At 39.2% G+C, this 22,994-nt stretch overlaps 1 protein-coding gene across 1 annotated transcript; it reads right to left on the bottom strand.

The window, feature by feature from the left end:
• Positions 1–7,900: 7,900 nt before the first annotated feature.
• LOC134420170 (serine protease inhibitor 2.1-like) lies at positions 7,901–15,700 on the bottom strand. The gene is made up of 5 exons (XM_063160037.1): positions 15,393–15,700; positions 12,041–12,703; positions 10,932–11,202; positions 10,125–10,272; positions 7,901–9,303 (listed from the first exon to the last, which is right to left on the bottom strand). The coding sequence occupies exons 2-5, from the start codon at positions 12,684–12,686 to the stop codon at positions 9,109–9,111; spliced, it is 1,260 nt and encodes a 419-aa protein (XP_063016107.1). The 5' UTR covers positions 12,687–12,703; positions 15,393–15,700; the 3' UTR covers positions 7,901–9,108.
• Between the last annotated feature and the right edge of the window lie 7,294 nt (positions 15,701–22,994).

The following is a 22,994-nucleotide window of genomic DNA, read 5'->3' as shown; positions in this document are numbered from 1 at the left end:
AAAGGTCCTAGGAATTGTTTCTGAATGTGATAACTGATTGATGAAGATGTGGAATTGTTACTAATTCTAATCATAGCAGTGTGTGAGTAGTTCTGCCAAAGAGAATCATTACCTTTGTTAAATCTGAACAGAAACTGTGGCTAATAATATGTGGCATAATTAATACATTATGATTTGAACTGAAAAAAAAATGCTATCTCAACTTGCTTGTGATATTTTGATAACATATAAATAACATGATTTGCTATATGATAATATATAAATGATATGATAATATATAAATAATAACCTCAAAACATTTTAAAGAACTTTGAAGAATTACACATTTGGTAGATTTTATATGCAATTGTTTTAAAATTTTTTTCTAAAAGCTAGTAAAAATTAGTGTGCTATTTTCCATCCTGGTATGAAGTAATGTAAAGGGGCATTTTCTCTTCTGATGACAGACTGTCTGAGAGAGTTAACGTCTCTCAGCCTGATTATTTACAGCCTAATCAACTTATTTGTCTTGCTTTTATTAATTTAATAATTTCATTTACATCTGAAAGTGATTCTCAGGTTTAAAATATTTTTACATCACTTAATATTAGAATGGGAAAAAATTCAAATCACACATTTTCATCATGTATGGAGAACACTTTCTGGGGAGAGTGCCAATGTAGTGGAAGGACAAAACATGTTGCTTTCTGGAGCCCTTAACAGGGAGTCTGTCCATCTAACCAGGTAAACACAGCTATTTTCCAACCTTTCCTATTATATTAGCTCAATTTTCATTCAATAGGAAAAGCCTAAGTGCAAGAGCTTGTTGAGAGGTTATTCTGTCTGTTTGGGTTGGTCCTAAACATTCTCCACAAAAAGTTCTCTCAGCCCAGGTCTGTCATTCAGGAGCACACCAGGAGGACATGCTCGAGGAACAAATAAAAGTTGCTTCACCCTTCATCATCCTCACAGCATTTTAAATGCAAAAGTTAATCCCTTCTTCTTTGTGTCAAAAAAAGCCTTTACAATGGAAGATGAACTTATTGTGGAGGAACCTCCATATTCTCTCCTGTAAGTTCTCATTCCCAACCCTTCCCCATTCCCCATCTGCCTCCAACAAGGGCCCTACATGTGCACCTTGGTCCTGCTTTTCCATCAGCAGTCTGGGCTCCCTGGAAAAGGGGTTGATAGCAGGTGTTACTCCTGTGAAATATATAACAGACACAACATGAAATGGAAAAGCACTGTATGCAATATCTACCTAGGAAATTTGTGGTTTGTAGGCTGCATTGTGTATAGAGTTAGGGAAAAAAAAGCCTTACTGATCATTGGAAATTTGTGTCAGGAACACATGAGGAGCAAGCAGTGTGCTGGTGCACCTTTGGAATTGCAGCATCACCCTGCAATGTGCCACTCCACATACACTGCCTGTGGGTGCAGATCCATCTCTTTTTTACTGGCAAAGAACTTGGCTCCTATGTGCTTCGTGGGATGGTCTGTGGCTCTGGCATCAGATGTGATAATGTAACACAGTCTCTCTTTGCCCAGTCTCTGCCATAAATAAGTTTTGCCTTTTTTATACCTGCTAAGTTGTCTCTTTTCAAGGCTGAAAATCTTTCACCTCCAACAGGAGCCGTTCCAGACCTTAGATTAACCTTACAATTTTTTCTGAAGATTTAATAGTTCTCTGTTATTATAGGACCATGTGTGGATGGTCCAGAGATTTAGATAACTTGCTATGTGATTTGCTCTTTTTTTCTTTCCCAGTAATTTCTAATATTTAATTTGCCTTCTTTTCCACTACTGAGCTGATCTGTGTATGTACCACCACCAGAACACCAAACCATCAACCCTGTGTGACAGCAGTCAGTTCAAGTGCAGTATTTTGCCAAACCTGCAGCTAAAACTGAGCAAGAAAATCAAAGTCCCTATCAACACAATAACAAGCCAGAAAAATACTGTTGTTTCTGGTTTGAAAATGAGTCAGAATTTGTCATGTCCATTCCTTTGCTTTACCAGGAGATGGTGGCACAGGGCTCCTTTTCCTATAATCCCCAGAACTTGAGGCTCCATGCATAACAGTTCTACTTGCAGATAATGTAGAAGAATCACACTGAAAGCTTGGCTTCTTGCAAGAATCTCACTCACAGCTGGTGTACTGAAATATTTGCATTTTACCAGTTGAATTTGCCCTATGGACCTTTGTCTCTTGGTCTTAAAGAGCCCTTCTTATGCAAATAACTTTTAGAATAATAAGTTCACCAGAATATAAAAGTTCTTATTTTGAAATGAAATTGTCTACCCAGAGAAACCTCTTGGTGTTAAATTAAATTTAAATTGATATCTTACGTTCTATATTTTTGTGATGCAAACATGGCCATAATCAAGCACTAGGAAAATCCCTTATATAGATATTTTGGAATTACCCTTAAAATTTATTGCTTCCAAAGCTAGATAGAAAGTATTAGGGCTAAACTTTGCAAAGTTCTACCTTTTGTTGTTGTACAACAGATTAATATTGTTGGCCTCAGTGAAGAAGCAGAAGGAAGATCAACTAGCTGAATAAATATATTCAAAGAAATTAAATTTATTGTATGATTCTATTGCTCATTTCCCTTTTCTTAAACAAGCCTGACACTCTAAGATTTTAGGATTTTGAGGATTCTGACAGATTGGAGATGGTGAAGCAACTCTCTTCCCATCTTCAATGGAGGCAAAATACGAGACTATGTGGTTGCCCTTAGCCTCTGCAGATCACAGCCTGGCAGGTCAGCACAATTCCATTTCCATCAATGACTTACATTATCATGGCTCCACAGGACACTTTGGGATCCAGGATGTACCTGCATGGGCTTTCTGCCATGGTTCTGCACCACCTTTCCCAGCCTGCCAATCCAAGGGCGTACAGAGGTGCTGGAGCAGATCTGCTCCTGTTGGATGCCTCTTCTTGGTCACCTTTGGTGCCACTGTGAACATGTCAGGGCTATGGCACACAGCACAATCACAGGCATAGGCATGAGGGGGTAATCTTTGGCTGGGCCACTGACACACAAAATGTCTTCAAATTTTACCTATAAGACTTACCAAGAGACACAGCTCTCACTTGAAAGATAGAGGAATAAAAAATAAATTCTAGTAATCATCCTGTGAATATGTAAGTTATGGTATGGCTTTTTTGATGGCTAGAGAATCTGAATCTGCAAGAATAGCAAACCTAACAGCATTCATACGCATTTTAGAACCTATTATATCTTTCATCATCTCTGTGCACAGATATTTTCTCCTGCTATGAGGTTCTTTCCTGGCCGCAACCATCTCATGGTGACTGTAACATGTAGGTTGGACTCAATAGTCCTGGGAGGTCTTTTCCAGCCTTAATGATTCTGTGATCATTTTTTGTACTGATATTTCATTTCAAACCTCTTCCTTCATCAGAGCATCCTCCCTGTGGTCTGTTTTTCCTACATGAAACATAGTAAACAATATAGTAACTTTTCCTTAATAAGACATTTGCTCCAGTCACACAGTCTTCTTCAGACCTTCCATAGGAGAATCACATTGCTGTTAACAGTTTTCAAATGATGAAGAATGCATTCTTGCTTAGTAAAGTAATAAATCATAAGAATTTTTTTCCAGATGATTTCTGGAAAAGAAACTGAATGCAACAAAAAATAGAGAAATGAGGACTGTATAAGTAAGGTTTATTCATTTGTGCTAAATTAATCTCCAGCATTAGAACTGAACTATTCTTTCATCACTGAAATTCTTTTTTGCAAGAAACCACCAAAATAATTTGCAGTAACATCAGAGGATTTTGTGTAACCAAGATGTTAGTCATATCAAGGACATTTACATTAAATGGATGAATTATAGTTTTCTTTAAAATTGTTAGTCTGAGGAAAGTACAATTACCAAATTATTTTAAATGGATTCACTGTTATACCTGGGACTGGGAACTTAATGAAGGATATTTCCAGATCAGTTTTTTGTGGCTAACAGTTTAATGATATCATGAATGAATGATATCATATATATGCTGTGTTTACATCTAATGGAAGCAGTCCCATGTGGGTAAGGGCAGATGTGCAGTACCCAGCCAGGAATGGGTAAAATTAGAAGGGTGTGTTACAGGACTCAGAGATACATAGCCCATGGTGGTCTTCATGCTTTTTTGCTCTTGATGATTTGCACTTGTTCTAACTCCCACTGCAGTGAATGTTTAGAGTTTTCGAGTGAAACACTCATTTAAGAATGTTTGTGTTTCTCTTGCACTTTTTCTGTGGTTGGAAATCCTAGTGCCTCTGTTCTTTGGAGAAATTATTTGACTGCTGGATTAGGGATTAATTCTGCCTGAGGTTTTTTCCTACGTTCCAAACTACCAAGACTCATGTCAAGACTCATGAGTAGCTGCGTTCTCAGAATCTCCACTCAAAACCCACCTTGCCTGGGAACTATCACAATCTGGTTTTAAGAGCTTTGTGATTCTCTGCTTGGAATTAGTACAAAGAAAATGCCTGCAGCTTTTGTTGCACTGAATCTACTGAAACATTTAGAATGGAGTTGGCTTGCAACCTGTCCAAATTCTCATTTCCTTGCAATAATAGCAGTGATCACAGGCTGTGCAGATGACCGTGGGGAGAGGGTGGACGTGCTTGTTCAAAGCATTCCAGATACCAGAGCTGAGACTCAAATGGTATAGCTGGGAACAAGTCCAAAGTATTGGTAGCGCCTGAACAGCAGAGTTTATGTGAGCAACTGGTGCTTCTGTACCTGCCCAAATGCTCTGTGCCCTTTGGCATTGTCAGCACCTCTCCTTACTGCTGAAAGGAACACACATTGCAGTGGCCCTGCAATTCCACTGCCTCATGTTTTGTAACAACATTCTACATGGACTCTGCCATGTGGCAAACAAACAGTGTTACTGACAGAAGATATCCTGTCATCAAGCAGAGTCCCACTGGACCATAAACAAGGTCAGACAGAACAAACTTACAGTCTCCCACATGGCCCATAGGCTGCCAGGAGAAGTTTGGCACTCGGGGGTGCTGGGGCACAGCTAGGCTGCCTTCCAGGGACCAGCCCTGTGGGTCTGTCTTCCCTCACAGGGGCTCTCAGCTGAGCTAAACTCTCTCTAGGTCCTTTTCCTCGTGACTTCCCATAAGCGTGTCAGATCACAGACCCACAGGAGTTGGATGTTTATGATAGGTGGTCACACGCTTCACTGTAAGCTGTATTATCCCCTTCTGCTAACTCTCACTGCAGGGTCAGGTGGATTAAGTTAAAGGCTACAACCTTTAGCTTATAAAGAAAGTCTAGTTTTCTTTCAAGGCTTAGTTTGGATCCAACTGCCCCATAGGCTGAGAGAAAGCATGAGTGGGAATTGTAGAGGAATAAAGCCATCTCCAGATAAATGAGAAGCACCATAAAACGCATGTGTTTACCACAGATTAAATACACAGTTCCTAAATGAAAATTTTAGTTATTTATGTCTATCAGAGCCCTTCCTTTTTTTGTCTACCTTTAGAAACACTAATAGAATGAAGAGGGTTCCCTATCACATATTAAGAGAAAAGAAAACTGCAAAGACAAATGATACAAAGTAGACCAAGACTGATTTTCTTGGAATTAGGAAAAAATACTCCATCTCCCTAAACAAGCTTTTCAGAATTGTTCAGTTCCTAAAGAATATTATCAGAACTGTGCTGAGAGTAACATCAGTGAGGTATGTTCAGTGCCCAGACACTATAGACCTTCATACTGTGAACTGTAGGCATTTTTCTGCTTTTGGTGTATGTTTGGCACAAGATTTATTAGTTTACTGTCCCCTACACATCCCCTTCTTCCAGAGGGATTTAGGATCCTACCCTCAGTTGGTGCCACAATTCAGGTCAACCTGCTGGTCTGGAGCATGAAGTTGCTCAAATGGAGGACAACTGTAGAGATGCTCCACAGCTTGGTAGGTAAGTCCCAAACCAGCATTCAGAGGTTTTATTCCATTTTATACTTTTGCTAGTAGCAGCCATTTTTCATAGACCAGTAGGGAAACTGCCAATGCAGCTGCTGTCCTGCCATCTCAAACCCAAAGGCCTGGGAGGTAGGTGGGGAAGAAAGTTGCTCTGTGTGTGATTTCCCAAAGCTTTTGCTCTGTCCTAGCAACTATTGGATTTTTCCTAACTTCTTTCCCTTTAGCAACAGGCCAACAACCTGTTTTTCTGCCACCACACTCTGATAAAAATCTTGTGGCTTTGATAAAAATCTCACCATCCTACCTTCTAATCAGTCTTGATGCACAGATTTATCTGGATGGGATCTCACGGGAACTGCTCCCGGCTCCTGCTGGGTTTGTGTGGGCACTGCAGAGCAGGCTGCCTCACACCACGGCAAGTTCTCATTGATCTTACTCTGTAAAAGCTGCTCTTTGCACAGAGGTGTGGTCTCTGCCAGTCCCCTGAGTGATGCCATCTTACCTCATGAGAAGCAATAGCTCAGGGCTTCCACCGAGTTCTTGCCATTTGCAGCAAAGGGACTCACACAAGGCAGCAATCTCCAAGTCCCCCTGAGTCAGAATCACAGCTCCCCATACACCAACCCCATCCTACAAACACCAGTGAGCCCCTGCAAAGCACCCCTGTGTAAGGTGGGCCAAGTTTGGGAGAACAGGTCAGAAGGCCAGAGAGATGTCAGGGATGGGGAACTTGTTTGTTGTTTTGGGGCTTGCACCACCTTTGCAGTGCTCAAAATAGACTGCCAGGATCACTGTAGAAATGAGCAGTGTACATTCAGAAGCCTCATCTTCCTAGGGACGGGGACTCAACTCCACTTGCAAAAAATGTATCCAGGGTCAATGTGCAATGGCATGAGAGCAGCACAGTGGGATAGAAGCTGTCAAAGTCAGCCTCTCCTTGAGGCAGCAGCTGTGCAATGTGCCTCAAGGTTTGCTATAGAGTTTAGCCCCAGTGCTCCACTGCAAGAGTGGGTGATCTACAGACCCACAACAGCAAGAAAGTGTTAAGGTATTTCTTGAAAACAGATTTTATCCAAATAGGCGTGTAAAGAGAGAATGTGAAGAATCACAATTTCCATATGAGAAAAGCTGCACTCATTTAACAGCTTTCAGATAGATTTTACTGATATCTCAGTAAGAATGACTAAAGGTGTTTGTTGTTTTTGAGATTTATAGAATGGTAAAAGAGACTGGAGTAATTCCTTAAGTGAAATATTTAAATTACATTGTATATTTTATTGATTATCCACAATTGATCAATTATTCATGAATGACATTTTTTCACAGACAATTCTTTGACAATTTATGCTATGCCCAATGTCACTGTCTCTTAGAGGTTTTTGCTGACCTTGTGGAGTGCAACGAGACACTTGCAATAAGAGCTACATCAGAATAAGTCTATTGTTTCAGGGATTATTCTCTTTCTTTTTTGTCAATGATTTCTTAAGATGTCCTTGGCAAAGAGTTGGAACATGTGAGAAAGAACAGGTTGATTGAGGATAAACATCAGCCTAGGCAGCAAAGAGTGATGTAAGGAGGAAAGGACTCTGCAGGGACCAGTTCAGGTAAATACTGGGGAAAACATAGTAGAATGATAAGAGTTGTGACCTATTGGGATAAAACTTTTGGTGAGTAATCCAGAACTGAAAGCAGGACAAAACTCCTTAGCAGAGATAATTAATTTTTAAAAATAACAACGTTCTTAAGAAAAAGTTATCTTCCGTGGAAAATTTGGTATATGCATTAATAAGTTGAATTGTTATGGTAGTTTGATCCTGGTTGAATGACAAATGCCCACTAAAGTAATACAATTACTCCTTTCCTCAATTGGGAAATGCAGAGAAAATAAAATGAAATGTTCATGAGTCGAGATAAGGATAGGGAGAAATCACAAACTGATTACTGTCACAGGCAAAATAGACTTGGAGAAATTAACTAATTTTATTACCAATTAAAACCAGAGCAGGATAATGAGTAGTAAAACAAATCTTAGAAACACCTTTGTCCCATCTCAGGGAGACAGGCAATAAGGCTCATGGCCAGTTCATCTTGTGGTTCTGCTGCTGCTTCCTCCCCAGGGAGAGGAGTCTTTTCCCTGCTCCAGTTTGGGGTCCCTCACACAGCAGATAGTCCTCCACAAACTTCTCCAGCATGAGCCCTTCCCATGGACTACAGCTTTTTATGAACTGCTCCATTGAGGCTCCCTTCCACAGAATGCAGTCCTTCAGGCCCAGGCTGCTCCATTGTGGGCCCTCCCACAGGATGCAGCCCTTCAGGCCCAGGCTGCTCCATTGTGGTCCCTTCCACAGGATGCAGTCCTTCAGGCCCTGAGTGCTCCTTCAGGCTCTGGAGTGGGCTCCTCTCTCCATGGGTGTGCAGGTCCTGCCAGGAGCTTACTCCAGTGTGGGCTTCCCATGGGGTCACAGTTTTCGTTTGGACATGCACCTACTCTGAGTGGGCCTCTCCATGGGCTGTAGGCGGATCCCGGCTCTCCCCTGGACCTCCATGGGCTGCATGGTGACAGCCTGCTCACCCTGGGCTGTACCACAGCCTGCAGGTGGATCTTTGCTTTGGCACCTGAGGCACCTCCTCCCCTAGTTCTGCACTGACCTGGGTATCTGGAGGATGATTTCCGTCATTTATTCTCACTCTGAACTCCTCTGGCCTCAATTACTTCTGCAAAATAACTTTATTCCCTTCTCAAATATGTCACCGCAGAGGTGTTACTGTCATTCTTGATTGGCTGAGCCTTCAGCAGCAGCAGATCCACCTTGGAGCTGACTGGCAGTGGCTCTGTCTGATACGGGGGAAACTTGTGGCAGCTGCTGAGTGAAGTCACCCCTACAGGCCCCCTCACAGGCCTCCCACAGGCCCCCACTACCAAAACCTTACCATCCAAACCCAATACAATTATTCAGCTGGGGAAAATGTTACATTTAAAAAGTGTCAGTTGATGGTGATTTTTTACAATGTTTTTTCCTTATTAATTTTGTTAGAAAATTTCTTATTTACTTCTGAATATCCCTCAATCAGAGACTAGTTAGCAGCACTACCTAGCCCAAAACTGCAAGTGCTGTAGCCATTATAACCCATATACAGTATCACTGTGCCAAATAACTCAGCTATTACTCCTTAGTAGGATCAACAATTTTCCCCATGAAAAGTGTGATGCCAGTTTGTTTGTCAGAGATCAAAATAAGGAAGGGCCTGTTGAATTTGATGGCATGAGAAGTAAACGAAACTCTGGTAAAGATGATGGCAGTGGCTCCTGCAGCTTCAGTTCCAGCCTCATCAACTTCCAGCAAGGCCTTGTGAATTGCCTGCACAGAATAGGAGAAAACACTGTGGTTTATATATGGGACAGGAAGCAGGAGTAAAATAAATTCTCTTCTTATGGAACATTTAGGAGAAGAAAGGAGTAATAATCCAGTAGATTAAATTTTATTGTATGATAAATCTCCAACAGTTTGAAACAGGAGTATTTTATATGCCAGGACTGAGCAAGGAGGGCCAAAAATTAGCATGGACACACTGAAATGCATTCTCAACAGTGCTGAGTAGAGTGGGATAAAAATACCCCATGTACAAGCTAGTTTAATTTCTTAGATGGTTTGGACTTCTACTAGCAACACTTTCTCTTATTTCAAGATTAACTAAAACCTGCCATTTAAATGCTAATATGGGGCAGTATTTGGCATTTTTAGCATTAAATCATAGCTCAAACTGTCACAGTCAAATTCTGCTACTGCAAACTGGAGATTTCCTGAAAACCTTGGGAATATTAAAAATTGAGATATTAATCAACACAAATATCATTATGAATTCCTCATTTGTAGTTTACAAATGACACAACTTCATGTAAACTCTTATATTCCAGTGCAAAGAAGTTATTTAAAGTGTTGCCCAATATCTCTATGTATTTAATATCCAGCTTTTTAATAACAGCATTAAAGTAATACAAAAGTGAGCTGGCAGATTCTTTCTGTAAAAAAGCACAATTACTGAGCTAGCCCCTACATGTCATTGTGAGTTTTACTTACAACTTCAGTAATATAAAGAGGGAAATAAAGTCTTTAAAAATCCCAGACACAACAGATCAAATCAGCCAACCACCATCCCATCACCAGCTCTGTCTACTTACTTGTGAAACCTGGAGATTGTGGTTGCCACTAATTCCAGACAGATCAGCATTACCTGAGAACACTTCAGTAATGCCCATTTGCTCAAACAGGGTTTTAACATCGTAAGACCCACTAATAGAAAACTTTGGCAACTGCAGATTTAATCTCCTGTTGATCAAAGAACAGAAAAGAGCAGTGAGCCCTTGCAGCCTCTTTACAGCCAGCTGGGTGTATGCAACTCGGCAACACTTGAAAGCATTCTTTTGATTGCGAATTTGTTTGATGGTAGTCTTTGTATTCCTTGAGCAATTTTGGCTTCCTGAGAGATGCATCATCTTCTTGAATTTACACTGTCTATGTGATTTTGGGAAAATAACCAAATTTGTTCATTGTCTCTCTTTCATCCCAGTGCCACATGAGCAGCTAGTAGAGTTTTTTGGCTAAAGGGTTAGAGAGTAAGCAGACAGTAGTCTGCTGGACAGTGGAAAGCCTAAAGTAAGGGAAAAGGAGGATAAAATCTAGGACATATTCGCTATGGAATAGGAATATGAATCGTGTTAACACCATGAAAGAAGAGGTAAGGTGTCAAAAAGTAGCCAAGCAAGTTTTGAGGCATCTGTTACAATGCTGTGTCCCCTTCTGTCAGGTCACAGAGCCTGCAGTTTCTTAGTGATTGTGCTCTGCTCTGACTCTTTTGGGGAATTGCTTGAAACGTCCCTTTATGAAATCAGGACCTTATATCCAGTGGGAGGTGATCTGAAATTGGCATTTTCCCTTGAAAAGAGTGATGTGAGCTCAAATGTAGCAATCCATACACTAAGAGTTACCTGGTCACAAGTTTGCTGTCCCATTTACAAACTGTTTCCTTGGAGAGAGCATCTTCCACTTGCTTCATCTTTCCATCATCAGGCAGAACAAGCAATGCTCGTGCAGTGCCCTGGTAAGGAAGCTCTACCACCACACAGGAGAGCTCCTGGTCATAGTAAACCTTTGAGATACCATCATGCTGCATCATGTTGACTCTAACAGATGCATTTGGGTTCACAAAAAAATCATCCTCATGTGTGCGCAAAGGATCGAAAGACATTTCCCAGGCAGCTAATGGGGAAAAAGAGATGTTGTTGCACTCAAAGATAATGAAGAATGGCTCATTTAAATTAGACCAGCTTTAATGTAGGACACTGGAGGTATATTGATAGGAGAAGAGGCTCACTAAATCACTTCAACCTCCTCCATAACACCCAATAAAGCATTCTAGCTGTGCAGTAAGCTCATCATATTTTGTGTGCACATGCAATGTCTTGCAGAAGAACAACCAAAGGCTGATGACCAGTTGAGAGTCCTTCTTTGACTGTAAGCCTGTGTAATGCCTTTCATGCCATTTAAAAACAATCAAGCATTCAGTCATAGGCCCTTCTCATGGCTTTTCTGTTAGGCTGTACCCTATGCAAGCTGACTGCACTCTGCATGGTGTAGAATTCATCAGTAGTTAGAGTCCTAACATTTGAGCAAGGCTCCAGAAGCACAGGCCCTCAAGATATTATGTCCCAGTTTTTCATGCAGAGCACCTAGTAGATCTACCATAAAACTGGGGTCCCTGTGCAAGGATGTCAGTCCACCAAGTCTGACTGGCATGTGCATCTTTAGTCATTATGGCCTCAAACAGTGAGACTATGTGCATCCTTGTCTATGAGGCATGCACTAGGGTGGAACTTTTCTGTCCATAGCTTTCAAGCAAATTAAATCAAAACAAAGAAATCAGTTTGTCTCAACAATCAGATACTCTGCTTTTGGCCAGATCTAATCTTTACTTGAAAGGTCCTGCACAGTTTAGCTCTTTTCTAAATTGTCACTCTGGTAATAAATCATCATAAGTTTCCTAAAATTGTTTTTTTGTATCAAAACTATCTATTGAAATATATGTTAATCATCTTACCTTTAAAGTAAATATAATTAACAAGAACCAGCACAGTACTTGGATCAAGATGACCAACTAATTCAGGAATTTTCCCCTTAGTTTTGTCTTCTACATATTTATTGATTTGCTTTGTAGCTTCTTCTGGTTTATGAAAATCACTGGAGAAAACATCTGCATCATAAAATTTTTTGGTATTTTGTAGAAACAACTCCTGTGGTTCATACCCAGTCGCTGTGAAAAGGGCATTCCCTATATTTAATGTGATGTTAACATCAGCACAGTTCAGTACTGACAAAACTTTGTGAAAACTTTCATGTACATAATTTATGCGAGTTTCAGTCAGGTCATCAAAGCCCAGTCCTTCAAAAATCTGAGAGAGAGTCGTTGATTTAGCACCAACAGCCAGCATGGCAAAGGCAGTGGAGATGCTCATAGGAGAAAAGAACACATTTTTATCAGCTTCTTTTGATGAAACCTGCTTGTAAAATCTAAATACAAAATCTGGATGGTTAGAACCTTTCTTTTCACAGCTATATGTTAATAAATTTTCTCTTCCATCTTGCAGATTAGTATTGTTGACTTCATGGCAAATCTCTTCAGGGCAGCAATGGGTTACAGCACAAAGAGCAGCAAGGAGTAAACACAGGCACTGGAGAAACTTCATCTTCTTTTCAAATTGTTCTGTCACAAAATAAACAGTCATTAAACAGTCAGATGCTAATGATGTGCTTGGTAGTAAGAAATAATCAATAGTTTGTTAGCACAAATGTTGCATAGTTCAACTGTAAATATGTACATAGGAAGCTTAAAGTTCTCATGGGCACAATGTCAAATTTATGTAACAAATTCTAATAAATTATAGACTAAAATGTCAGGCATAAGAAATTCATAATACTCCATTGTAACTGCTCTGAAAAAGCAGTACTTTTTTCCATTGGCAATGAAAATATAAAGCTACAGTCTGTAATAATCATTGTTCACAATGACGTTATCTTCCCAAAACACTGTCTTCTATAGGGTACATCTAGACATGCAAGTTATTACAAGGTAAGGCAGGGTGTGGGTTTCAAAGATGTCAAATATTCCACAGCACCTGCCCAAAAGCAATTTGATATATGTAAGGAAATGTGAGGCAGCTCACTACTCACTGGGACTGAGGAAATTCCCTCACTTTCCTCATGGACAGAGAGCTATCATGGACTATCCTGTGCTTGTTAAATCACACCCCTGTTTACTTCATGGCTACTTGCTCACATGGCCAGTTACTGGCCAAAACTGATAAGTGATGGAAGAAGGTGAACTACATGAACTCCAAAGCAAAAGCCTGGAGCATCCTGTGCCATGACAGCAGTGCACAGAGAGGTGGGCCAATGACATGAGCAAGCAGCAGGTTTGTGTCAGATACTGAGGTGCATGTTTGGAATGAAGGAATCTTCCTTTCGGGGGAGCTGCGACGAGTGTTTGTGACTTCTTACATGGTGGTGTGCCCCTCACCATAGGTTAACCTGCATGGGATGTGGGAAGGACCTGGGTCAAAGAGGGAGAGAAGCACTCATCCCATTTGGACACCAAAGGACACAGATTAATTCCCTTGGAGATTACAAGTTTTTTCATTATTCTTGTTCTCCTAAAGCTGACATGATATACTTCACATGAGCCACCTGCTCTCCACATGACCTGGAACAAATCTCTGGTTTACTGAATTCAGTTCCCTGCAGTTCTGGGGAGGCATCTCATATAAACCCTCTTCAGAACTGTAACAAGCTATCAATGAAATAACCTTTTTGTCCTCACATATTCAGCATGAAAACATTTTTAGAACTTTTCTACTGTCATGGGTTGTATTCTGGTTTCCAGCAAATATAGCCTATTTATATATTTTTTCTTTCAAGAATGTATTTTCCCATATCTGTGGTAAAGTTCTCTTGGTTCTACATTCACTCCTAGATGTGAAAGATGACTGTATATACTATCTAAAGATTTAGAGTTTCTGATGGCAGCCCAAGTTCAAGGATTCTTGGTGATTAACCAGTTGTTTTATTTTTGTATTGATAGTCTTTCTTTTTTTTTCATAGCAAACATAAAGATAGCTGTGTGTTCTCATATTTGCTAGGATCTGAGTGTACTGAGTCTGCCCAAGATCAGCCAGGGCCCACTGCAGTGACCCACAGTAACAAGTGGTAACACTAAATTTGAATTTCCTTCAAACAAAAGATGGAGTATGGCCTAGAGGGGAATCTGATAAAACTATTTGCAGATAACTTTTAAACAGAACTCTGCCTCTTTTTCATAGTAAAAAAAAAAAGGCAAAACCCAAACAACTCTTATGTACTGTGGAAAAAAGAAGAAATAATATAGTAGGAAATGTGTTTCAAATGTATTTAATGTTAAACATGTCATAGTCTGTTTTTCTCTAGTTATTTGAGATATTGGACACTTAAGTGAGAAAGAAAAAAATAATTTTACTTCCTGTGTCCATATTGAGCTTAGCCTAAATTTTAAAGAATTTCTGAAGCAAAGATTATGGCTCGGGTTTTTTTTCTGCAGCAAACTTATATTAGGCATGCTTTTAACTTCTGCTGTAACAGATCAGTTAAAAACTTCTCCTGGTATCATAACTTTCTACAGAAATCTAGAAGAAGTATTTCTATCAAAAGCTTGAAAGCACTGAATATTTTCATCAAGTTTTCCTCACATACTTTTCCTTTCAGAAATGAAAAACATGTTAATTTCAACATTTTGAGATTAGAAAATTTCTGACACCAATATTTTTGTTGACATTTCAAAGCTGAAGAAATTGTCAAGGCTTTGTTAAATCCGGAAATACTTTTAATGCAAATTAGAAAAGAATTCTCTTCCAGACCACATATTAGTTTGTCTATGGGAGGAAAAGGGGCAATTAAATTTAAATTGTGGCCTTCCACCTACCCCCTACAATCACCCCAGTCTTAATTAGAGAGCCTGGCCTTAGCAATTCAATTGTTGCTTTATAAATTAAGTCACCAGAAGAGTTTTTAAATTGGACTTGGTTGTTCAGTCACTAGTGGGATTATACTAATTTTGAGTCACTGTGAAGGCTGTTTCCAACCTGAAAGGTGATTACATCAGTATTCTCTTTTAACAAGTACTTAATAAGTCACCATGACTTCAAAGGGTTTTTTTAGTTTGATTTCAGTCTAAGCATATTTCCCCAGAACAGCAGGTCCCACTGGTCCCTTGCACATCTGCTTGGTTAATGTTTCATTGCAACATCCACACAGAACCAAATCACAAACAGAGAAATGAAATTAACCTAATATTAAAATTCCACTGACTACAGAAAGCATCATCTCCAACTCTCTAAAAACAAAAATGTGTGTGTAGTACTTACAAAATCAGAAGCCCCGTTGCATTCAGCTGACCGTGCTGTTCCCCACACTGTTACTTATACTGCTTCATCATCTTCTGCTTAATTAGAGATGTTAAACATTACACAGACCCGATAAAAATTAGAGCCAACCAAAATAAAGGAGGAAACAAAGCAAATATTGATGGAACAGGGTTCGCAAGGACCATCTCTGTTGTTCAGCCAAAGAAGTTGACAATCTTCAGCCATTTCAATAGCAGCTGTGACATCCTCTCTGCTGCCTCTGACCATGTGGAGGAGCTTAAGTGCAAATGTGTGATCAGGACCCTACTGGAAAGCAGGAGGTTGTGCCTGGAATCACTAGAAACAGGCTAACTCTTGGTGCCAAAAGTCAGACCTTCTGTGTTGCGATGAAGCACACACGGAGCTGACAGCCACGTATCAATCAGGTTGGTGCTCTTCCAAAATGTACCCTGAGACAAATCTCCTGCATGATCCTCAGCCTGTATATGGATGACAAATTAATTGCCTGTACCTTCTCACTCTGTAGCTTAATACCACTGAGGGGGTATGTGATAGACAGGTTTCCATGATAGATGTCCCACCCTGGCTGATGTGGTCCCTTCATCTTTCTCAGTTCTGGGTGCATCTCAGTTCCTGCCTTGGGCAGGAGTACAAGTGGTGGGAATACAAGGATCAGGCTGTTTACTCCCACATGTTAGAGTACTGCGTGTGCTCACCCACTTCTCATTCTTACCCTCTCACACAGTTTTAAATTGTTCAAATGAAAACAAGTGTTGTTTGTTTCTATTACCTTTTCCCAACAGGACTGAAATGCTGATGGATTAGGATGACTGAATTTTTCCAGCTAACAATAAAGACCATGATTGAGTGGTGACATAAAATACATTTCCCCATTTGTGATGACTCTTTTCTTTGTACTTGTTTACTCACATGTGTAATTTTGTTGTTACAAACATAGATAAACATGGAGACAGAACATAGATAAACACTGTCTGGACACTCCCCTTCTTTGTTTTCCTCTATATTTCTTCCACTCTCCCCCTCCCCCTTCCCTTTTTACTTGCTCCTTCTAACTCTGGCTGTAAAGATGACAAACACAGAGATTATTTTAGTCATCAAAGCCCAAGTGAATAACAGGTCATGGTGGTCAAGGACGAACTGTGTTACAAAATGGTTATAAGCCTCTTGTTTTCTCTTTCATTTGTGATGCCTTGTAATTACTGTTTTGTTTTTAATAATGTTAAGCTAAACTTTAACAAGGCATTTCCTTACCATTTCATTATAGCAGCAGAAATAAGGTACTACAGCAGCTTGAAACTAAAGCGATGAGCAGACAGACGCAGGCATGCCAGGTGTAGCACACACTGCCCTGAGCCATCACAGTCCCACCTCCCTGCTGACCACAGTTTCAACTCCAAGTCATGAAACCATGTTAACCAGCTTCATACTGATCATTTATCTAATGAACTGGATCTTTTGCTCTACTATTTATTTTTTATAGGAATAAAAGTACAGAACATGGAAATAACAAAATAGATGTGTTTTATTCCTTCTGATAATTAAAACCACGTCAGTGTCTGCATTGCTTGAGTCCATGTTACTGCTCTATAGTTCATGTAGGTCAGTTTCTACACCACACCCCAGCTCACATTTTGACGTCTTTAGGAGAAATACAGCCATATATTCATTTCATGCATTTGCTAATACCTTGAAACATCTTCAAGACAGTTTGTTTTGTTTTGAATAGAACATTCCAAATCAGGTTTAAAGAGTTCTTAACCATTAACCATTGTTGCGGTGTGATGTCGTAACTGGTATATTCAATGACAAGAGAACCATCCAACTTGTCCAGTGTTCTTGTTTTGCTTCTATACCTTAGGTAAGGAAATTAGAGTTTTGTGTCAATTTAGCAACAATAAAACTCTTCTGGGATTATGGCTCACAAATACACAAGTCACTTCAAATGTCAAAAAATTTTATATCTCTAAATCTGTTATGTTGTAACTTAAACAAAGACTTTTAGTGTAAAAAATATAGACCACAAGCACAAACATGTAGAAACAATGAAAAATCAGTCTTCTTTTGAAAGAAGACTGACAAAGCAGCAATATGAAGGAAATGGAGTATGGAATTAGGAAGGAACTCGACACTACCTTCCCCTCCATTTCCTTGCTGATTGCCTTGAATTATGTTATAGTCTTTGGGAAGGAACGGGTACCCAGAGCGCAGGAAAATTGCTAAGATTGGAGGTGTATGCATGTCTGGTGAACTATGTTTTTTCTAGTCTGGATGAGGTATATAATGAAGAGTAAAGGCCCAATCTGCTCATAGTGGTCATGCCATGTTTTCAGTACTTCTTAGAGAATCTCCTCTACTGTCCTGCCAGAAAGACAAAATTCAGTAGTTTAGAAAGGGACTGTGAAATTAGGATTACATATAGTCTATATATATTGAGGAAAATTTGCACAAGGAGGGGTAAGTTCTGCTCACAGAACTTTTTTTTTCATTTGAATTAGCATCATTCATATCAACTAAGTAAAGGGATGAGAATTTAAAAAAAAATTACCAATGGCAATGACCAATAGTGAACACTCATCATAATTTTTCAGTTGGAAAACCAATTTCAGTTGCAAATTATACACTAAAATGTAGCAGGTTTGCTACATGTATGGTGCACCAGTAACAAATGAACACCTGAGTCCCCTATTGCTGCTTGAGTGAGTGCAGGTTAGTGGGTATGACACAGCAACCACAATCTCCTATAAAAGGGGTGGGAGAGTAGGCAAATTGCTCTAACATTAGAAACCTTTATTTAGGCCCCAGAATATTTCAAAAGAAGACTGATTTTTCATTATTTCTACATGTAACAGCTTTACCATGGATTTTCTTTTCAGACCTCAAAGAAGGTACCTTATTTCTGTAACACTAATATTAGTAGTGACAGAGCTATCAAGATTTTAATATCTGGGTGATTTCCATCTAGGATATTGTGAAAGAATAGTATGCATTCTGTTTTCTGTTCTTTCTAACCACCAAAATAGATGACAAAATAATCTTATTGACCATAAAGATCTCCAATAATGTCTTTCATTGGCCAAGTACTGTGCAGGATACTGGAATGATTTCAGATGGGGATGGACTACCTGATGAGAGAACCACTGGACTGAAAATTCAGGATAGATGGCTATCTCTGTTGAGCTGCTCAGTTTTGGCCTTGGGAACATCACTAACACTAGTAGGCTTCAGTTTTCTCACTTTTAAGATAAAAATGACATGTCTAACCTACTCACTGAGATTAGATGATGTGAAAATAAAAAATTACTTTCAAAGGTCTTGAGCATTACTTCAGTTCTTTATTGAGTTTAATGAAGACAGGATCATTTTTATCAGTTTTATTCCATGACACATTCCTTGGTAACAGTGATACACAATTTGAAAAATCTGTGGTCTGCAGGATACAGCTTTGTACAGCTTCAAAGTGAAACTTGAAAATTTTCTCGATTGCAAGCTTCCATGAAAAGTCCTCTGGGCTTCACAGAAAGTGTCTTCTTTCCTGGTAAGCTTAGCACTTGTATTCAAGGGGTGGTAGTTCTGAGGTATATTACAGCATGGGGATGAGTGATTAAGGACATCCAAGTATTGCAAGTAGTGCCCCTGTATGCACCCCATGACACAGCACAAATCAATCCTTTTACCAGGTATTTTTCTTTCATGTCTAGAAAATGCAAATATCTGTTGCCAGCACCTACAGCATAAGAGCCATATACAGGAAAATAGAGAAGGATAAGACCTTTGCACTTGCTGATTTTTTTTTTTTTTTTTTTTGTCTTTCAGTTTGAACCAAGCATCATGCCAGCATTGATTATTTCACCTGAACCTCTTCATCTATTGCCCATCCAGTATTGTGCTTTTAAAATCATATTGTTTACCTGTGGTAAGGCAGCTAACTCCTGCTCTGACTATGTAAGCTAGGAGAGGAAGGATGGTCAGTACATACACTCAGAGGAAGGATGGTCACTATAGCTTAGTGGGTAGCTATGAGCAGCCAAGAAGCTGTTTCTGTAATGTGAACCTGTGACTGAGCTGGGAAGGGAAGCAGAAACTCCCAAGTCCCAACCCAATGCTTTGTAACTACTGGTCTCTCCTTCTTTCCTAATAATGTTCTTGCGTTAAAGAAAGAAAGGAATTAATCAATTAATTATGGGTTTCCAACAGCAATAGAGTACTTAAAATTTTAATAAATGTGTGTCTATACAACATGAAAATATACTTAACAAGAACCATCCCAATGAGTAATTCAAGACTTAAGCAACTAACATAATTCTGAAAGCCTTCATTAAAAAGTTCTTCTTTACCTTCCCATTTGATCTATTGACCCTGCTATCTGGGACCATCTGAACTGCTTTCTTTACCTCCTGTGGACTCCTGAGTGATACTGAATCAAATATCTACCTTTAATTACACAGCTGATCAAGTAAAGTTGGTCAAAGTGGATTGAAGTAAACAGTAATGACATTATTCTGTGACTCAGAAGCTCAGTTGTCCAAGCACATCATATGGATTTTGGCTAATTCTCAAAGAAAGGACACAGAAAGTGGTCTTGCAAGCCAGAGTAAATTTACCTTTTTTATTACACCTTGTCAGAACAGCTCTGTTGAAAATGAGGGTACAAACACAGGAGTGCACCAGGGAACAAGTGCAGAGGGGAGGCAGGTTTCAATTCTATTTTGAATGGATATAGAGTAGATTAAACTTTGCTGTGGCCACTGCTTTTAACCATGCTGGGAGAAGATTTAGACCAACACCATATAGCTGTTAAAAATCCTGCTCTTGATCAATATGCAGACAAATTAAACAAAGCCATTTTTTCTATGTAACAACTATTGCACAAGCATCTCAAATCTTACTTTTTACAGCAAAACTGTTGGAACAGTTTTGCTGTAAAATTTGCTGTGACAAAATTTCCCTAATCCAAACTCGACAATACCCTGTCTAGTGTTGTCTCCTACATGCTGATATCTCCTCTGACATTCTTTTCTTGCCTTTCCTCACATCACACACAGTCACTTGCAGACTACTCTCATCTTGGCACACCATTTCTCTACCCCTGCTTCCTCCATTTTCTTGGAGAGCAATGGCAAAGAGAGCCTGTTGAAGATTATAGAAGGAGGCATTCCCAGTAAGACCCTTCCTTGAAACTTAACCTCTGGGGATGAGGGAGAGGCCAGACTGATTTTCACAGAATATCCAGGTGTCTTTTTGGATAGAGCAGCACAGCCTTATGGCACTTCTAGGGCTGGGGTCAGCAAGAATGGGGCTCAGCCGTAGAGAGCAAAAAGGTTAATCAGGTCACAAAAACTTCTAGGTGACGATGTCCTGCTCTTAGGTTCATTGATCAGCCAGTGAGAGTATTTTATTTTTCTTGATGATGCAATGTTTTTAAATTAATGCCTTTGGTAGAACTTAGGTGGGTGGGGATTATGAAAACCAGTTTGAACCAGTCTTTGGCCTTTGTGAATGCTCCAACTCTCATACTAATGATGATTGAATTAATCTCTTAACAAACACGTTTGTTTTTCTAATTCGCCTCCACACACTTAATTACTATAGCTCCAAACCCAACACCCAAATATTACAGCACAGATGGCACTTAGTCTTCCCTGATCTCCGGAAATCTCTCAGCAATCAGGATCTTTCCTGAAGTAATTTCTGAAGCACAGTGAATAGGGTTTCCTCACCAGAAACAGAATCCTGGAAGCCAAGACTATGTCTAAGAGGATTCATTGTCTACAAAAGAAGATATTTTTTACCAGCATGTTCTAAATATATTTATTTTCAGAGTTTAGTGTAAAAGTAATTATTTTTATTTCTGCTCTATAGCATTCAGTGGCCAGCCAAAGCTGAGAAGTCCCTAAATCCTTTGATCTGGAGGCCCCAGCTTATATCTGATGGTAGTAGTGTTATACCCAAGCTATAACTTCAGTGTTCTATTACTTATAACCTATTTCACAAATGCTCAACATTTTTCCCACACTTGAGAAAATTTCCTAGATTGCACAAGTGTCCAGATTCTTCCTGTAGCCTTTAATGTTCCACTCAAAAATCCTTTCTCAGAAAAACTTATTGGAAGCTGTCTGAAAGAGAAGTTCCCTGTAAGAAAGCAGAGTCAAAGAAACTTTGACATTTTCATGAATATTTGACTTTGTCAACATTTTGAAAGAGAAATTATGAAAATATTCCATGCTAATTTTTATTTTATAAGATAATATGAAGTGAGTGATTTTTCTATTATTTAACAATAAAATGGAAAACAAAATTCAAAATAATTTTAGGAAATTTGCTGAGAATTATAATTTTTGTCACAATTTGTGAAAAAGTCATTGTATTGAAATTTCTCTTGGGAGAGAAAGGTAAATTATTTCATATGAAGATAATAAAAGTAAGGGACTATGAACATTATTTAAAGGCAGTCATGGAAAAGTCTGACTGGACAGAAAACAATTGTTTACAGGAAAGTTTGTATCATGCACTCAATTCTTCAATTCAGGATGGAAAATCCTCTGCATCAGTTGTAGAGGACCTGAGGAATGAGGATGTCCTTATTTTGCCGCTCATAATTTCATTCTCATTTGCCTTTTTTCATGAACTAAAACCAGATTTATCATACTCTAAGGAAATAGATGCTGAGGAAAAATGGTTTAGAACTGGTATACTGAGAGCTAATTCACATTAATAAATAAATTTTATTCAAGTTCGCTTTGAATCTGATGGGAAAAAATTATTGAGATAATTTTTTATTGAGATTTTCCCATTTTAAAGAATGTATATAAATACAATTGATAGAGAAATAAAAGAACAAAACCCAAAAGCATAAAAAAGAGATATCAGATCTGGTTAGAATCTTTGTGAAGGTTCACTGGTAAATAGCAAAGCATTAATTTGATTGTAAGTATAATTAATGGTTCCAAAAAGAACAAAACTGCAAATATGAAGGCAAATATAAATTGACCTCCTTCAACCTTTCAAAGTGAAAAAAGACCCTTTTAAAGTCTCAGAAAAACCCACACTTTTTCACTTTTTTTTTTTTTTTTTTAGGGAATGCTTCTAAAGTACTGAGTCATATAATTCGGCTTAGATTTTTAGACATTTCCTACTGAACCATTCAGCTGATAAAAGTGTTGCTGTTAATTGAGGAAATAAAAGTGCCCTGAGAGGTCTTGGACAGCCTTGGGCGCAGCAAGAGGAAATGAGCACTTAGGCTTTGGCAGTAAATAGTGGCTACACATACACAGTAGAATACATATATAGGGTACACAAATACACATGCTTTCTCTCTTTCCCTTTCTTCACATCTCATACTGCTTAATTTCCTTTTTCCCTATCACTGAGCATAGAAATGACACATTCAGTGGCCTATCCAGCATCACTGCCAAATCTCTGTCCTGAGGGGCAATGAGTAACCTGAGTCCACCATGCAAAGTATAAAACAAGGGCTTTTCCCTTTGTGTTCTTTGCCTTGTATTTAGTGATTCTCCTCTGATCAGCAGGCCACTGAGTACTGTGAGATCCTTCCCACTGGACAAGGTGAAACCCCCAGAAAAA

This window comes from Melospiza melodia, chromosome 6, assembly GCF_035770615.1.
Source record: "Melospiza melodia melodia isolate bMelMel2 chromosome 6, bMelMel2.pri, whole genome shotgun sequence".
Lineage (NCBI taxonomy): Eukaryota > Metazoa > Chordata > Aves > Passeriformes > Passerellidae > Melospiza > Melospiza melodia.
This window is presented reverse-complemented; position numbering and strand designations above follow the sequence as displayed.

What these genes read in the sequence shown, in the direction of transcription:
- LOC134420170 (XM_063160037.1), bottom strand. Translation starts at nt 12,686, where the DNA reads ATGAAGTTTCTCCAGTGCCTGTGTTTACTCCTTGCTGCTCTTTGTGCT. An exon ending in TAATTATATTTACTTTAAAG is followed by an intron (nt 11,203 to 12,040) that starts GTAAGATGATTA and finishes TTTCCCCATTAG; the next exon opens with CTGCCTGGGAAATGTCTTTC. An exon ending in ACAATCTCCAGGTTTCACAA is followed by an intron (nt 9,304 to 10,124) that starts GTAAGTAGACAG and finishes TATTCTGTGCAG; the next exon opens with GCAATTCACAAGGCCTTGCT.